The sequence below is a fragment of the Cynara cardunculus genome (genome assembly GCF_001531365.2).
Source record: "Cynara cardunculus var. scolymus isolate 2C chromosome LG 5, CcrdV1, whole genome shotgun sequence".
Lineage (NCBI taxonomy): Eukaryota > Viridiplantae > Streptophyta > Magnoliopsida > Asterales > Asteraceae > Cynara > Cynara cardunculus.
The window spans coordinates 7,654,550-7,657,924 of record NC_037532.1 but is presented as its reverse complement, the minus strand read 5'-3'; the positions used below and the strand labels follow the sequence as shown (position 1 = coordinate 7,657,924).

The 3,375-nt window shown below is 33.2% G+C and overlaps 1 protein-coding gene across 1 annotated transcript; it reads left to right on the top strand.

Annotated features, from left to right (window-relative positions):
- Nucleotides 1–1,244: 1,244 nt before the first annotated feature.
- On the top strand, nucleotides 1,245–2,708 carry LOC112512297 (UPF0481 protein At3g47200-like). The gene has a single exon (XM_025118175.1). It carries the CDS (start codon nucleotides 1,245–1,247, stop codon nucleotides 2,706–2,708), a length of 1,464 nt encoding a protein of 487 aa, XP_024973943.1.
- Nucleotides 2,709–3,375: the final 667 nt, after the last annotated feature.

Below are 3,375 nucleotides of genomic sequence, written 5' to 3'. Positions count from 1 at the left end.
AAAATATAAATCGTAAATATTAAAAATATTTTTTCACAGTATATATAATATATAATAATATAATTAAGTAAAAAATTATTCAATATTGGACTCATTTCGAAAGTATTAAAGAAACGATTATAATGGTGTAACTTGTTAAAATAAAAATATATTTTTTAAACATGTTTTAATTGATATACGATTATGTATATTAATTCGATAAAGATTTAAAATGAAACATTTAAAAGTAAAGAACGTAAAATAAATTAATTAACTAATTATAGGGGTATAAAGTGTAAATTTAAAATTATAATTTAAAAAAAATTGGTTGTGAGAGGGTGAGTGTATGTGAGGGGGTGAGTGCATGTGAGAAGAGGAGGGGGTGAAAAAATGTATAAAGGGTATCTTGGTCATTTATTATTTTAAGACTTTTGCTAAATTTGCTTTATAAGATAATATAGATGAATATGTGATTTCATAGAAATTTCGATTGTTTTCTAATATAAAGTATTGTTTATAGTTAATGAACCATATTTATTTTCCATAAATATTCAAATCATAATAAATAAATTTTTATTATTTCCATAAATATCTCAATTTATTAGGTTGTATTGTATTTGAAATCAAGTTTCTATATATATATATATATATATATATATATATAATCTATATGTTATTATTTTAAATATAAAATAATAAGGAAAGTTGATTTTACTTAAATGAATCATAAAAACTGTTCCTAAGCAGCTTTGCTGGTCATGTGAAACACAAAATGAGAGCTTCATTCATACATTAAGTTAGGAATTCCCACTATTAACATTTCAATTTTATTTAAAAACAAATTATGTCAAAATTAATAACTCATACATTAATACCACAAATTAATCCATTAAATAACCACAAATCGATTAAGAAACCAAAATAACAATTAAAAAAAAATTAAAACGTTAGTTTAGCAATTTAATTAATTAGGATATGGATGAAAAATACATATTATATATATATATATATATATATATATATATATATATATATCTCGCAAACAAAACCTTGTACATATATAAAACCAATGTTTCGTGTGGTCCTATGATTCCTAACTTCATTTGTGAACAAAGTTACTGTCTTCAAGATTCTGTCACAAACGTAAGTAGCAAGCACACACATGAGCACAAATATTTATATGCATGATGCATGAACACATCGACACTATCTCCATCGTATGCATGATTCAATAACCACAAACACTAGACCACCATATCAAAAAAATGGCGCTGCAAGACGGCAACATTGCCAGTGGCATCCAGATCTCCAATGAAGATCAAGAGTCAGATGAAGCATGGCTTATCAAGTGGATTACGAGTAATGCCGACCCCCCGCCGTCGTCAACCCGACGAATACCTAGACTTCCAACCATGGTCAGAGAGACAAGAGACTACTATGCTCCAGAGGTCGTTTCCATCGGTCCATACCATGCTGCTGATATCCCCAAGCTCAAGTTCATCGAGAATCTCAAGCCAGGTTTCACGAAGAAGCTCCTATCACCCAACTGGGAGACCCAGGTCAGCAGTTTGTACAAAAAGCTTGGTGAACCAACCATGGTGAAAAGATTTAGAAACTTCTATGAAGAGAAATCAACAGATGGTTTATCTGATAAGGTTTTCACGAAGATGATGATACTCGACGGATGCTTTATTTTGTATTATATTCAATCCATCTATGGTGGGGAAGTCGAAACTTGTGAGTTGAACAGCCACCAGATTGTATTCGTCCATCAAGACCTGTTCTTGCTCGAAAACCAGATTCCATTCCAAGTTCTAACCGAGGTGATGAATTTGGTAAAGATTAACAGGCGTAAGAAGATTAAGGACTTCATCTATGACAACTTTTTGGCATCGGTGAGGCCGAAACGCGGGTGGTTCTGTGCTGGCACCGGTCATATCCAAGAAGCTCAAACTTCTGGCGCCGGTCATAACCAAGGAGACTTCAACTTCACAGTTGATCATCTTCTCCAATTTCTGCATCATACCCTTACTGGAGAAGACTTATATTCGAACGTTTCAAAAAAGCCACATTTGGTTCAAACAACCAACTCCAATACTATAAACAAAAAGGACTTACACAGATGCACTTTTCGCAATGTCAACGAGCTTATAGACGTAGGGATCAATTTCAAGCCAAGTAGCATCATGGGATTGACTCAGATCGGGTTCTCTAAACGGTGGTGGTTGTTTTCAGCCGACGTAGAACTCCCTCCGATCACCGTCGATGATTCCACCAAGTCCATGGTGTTAAACTTGATCACCCATGAAATGTGCTCAGCTGACGGCCATGAAGCTTGGGTTACCTCCTACATTTGCCTGCTCGATTCTCTGATTGATCACCCTGAGGACGTTAAGGCTCTTCGCAAAGCTGGGGTTCTTGATAACTCTCTGGGGAGTGACAAGGAAGTTGCGAAACTGTTCAATGAGATAGGGACCGATTTGGTGCCAAACATTGCAGCTTACGCAGAAGCCAAAAACAAGATACAGAAACATTATGGCAGTTTGAGAAACACTCGTCTTTCAGAACTGAAGCATGAGTATATAAAGAGCCCATGGGCGTTTTTAGCACTTGTGGGAGCTGTGATGGCTCTTGTTCTTAGTGGCGTTCAAACTTACTTCACTGCCTGGACTCCCAAAAGCCAGTGTGATGATCTTTGCATGTTCTTGAAGATGAACCATCACTTGTAAGAGATCGAGCGATGGATGCATGGTTCTTCTTGATTAATTTCTGCAATTTTTTTGGTACTTGTTTGATTGACGAGGATGTGTTTTTGTTTTCAAAAGAGTGCTTGCATGTGTGTTTTGAGTCGGCAACGTTTGCTTTTTGATCCAATAAATAAACCCTTTCTTTTTCATAATATATATATATATATATATATATACACACACACTATGCCTCATGGTCATGCACAATTAAACAATGATATCCTTCTAAGAAAAAGTAGCATCAAAGTCAACCACGTTTCTCCATTGGTTTTGAGTTTGGACTATTATGATTTAAAGCATTCAAATTCGAATATAAGAAAGAATTAAAAAAATTATGATTTAAATACAGTGATTTTGAACTATTATAAAACAGAAGATTGTCGTGAAATTAATAGATTTATGGATATCCAAGTTAATTAAAAAAAAATAGTATCAAAAGTCGCTAAATGGCTAGTTTTTAAGGAAATAACTATAAGAAATTAAATTAAATATAAGAGTGATGATTAAAAACACAATACTTATTAAAATACGTATTATTAGAAGGGTATTTGTACAATGCAGCGAGATACATCGTTATTTTAATATTTTATTTTATTCTTTATCTCAGTCGATGTTATAATATGGTTTTATGTGATTTTGAGAAAGCGAT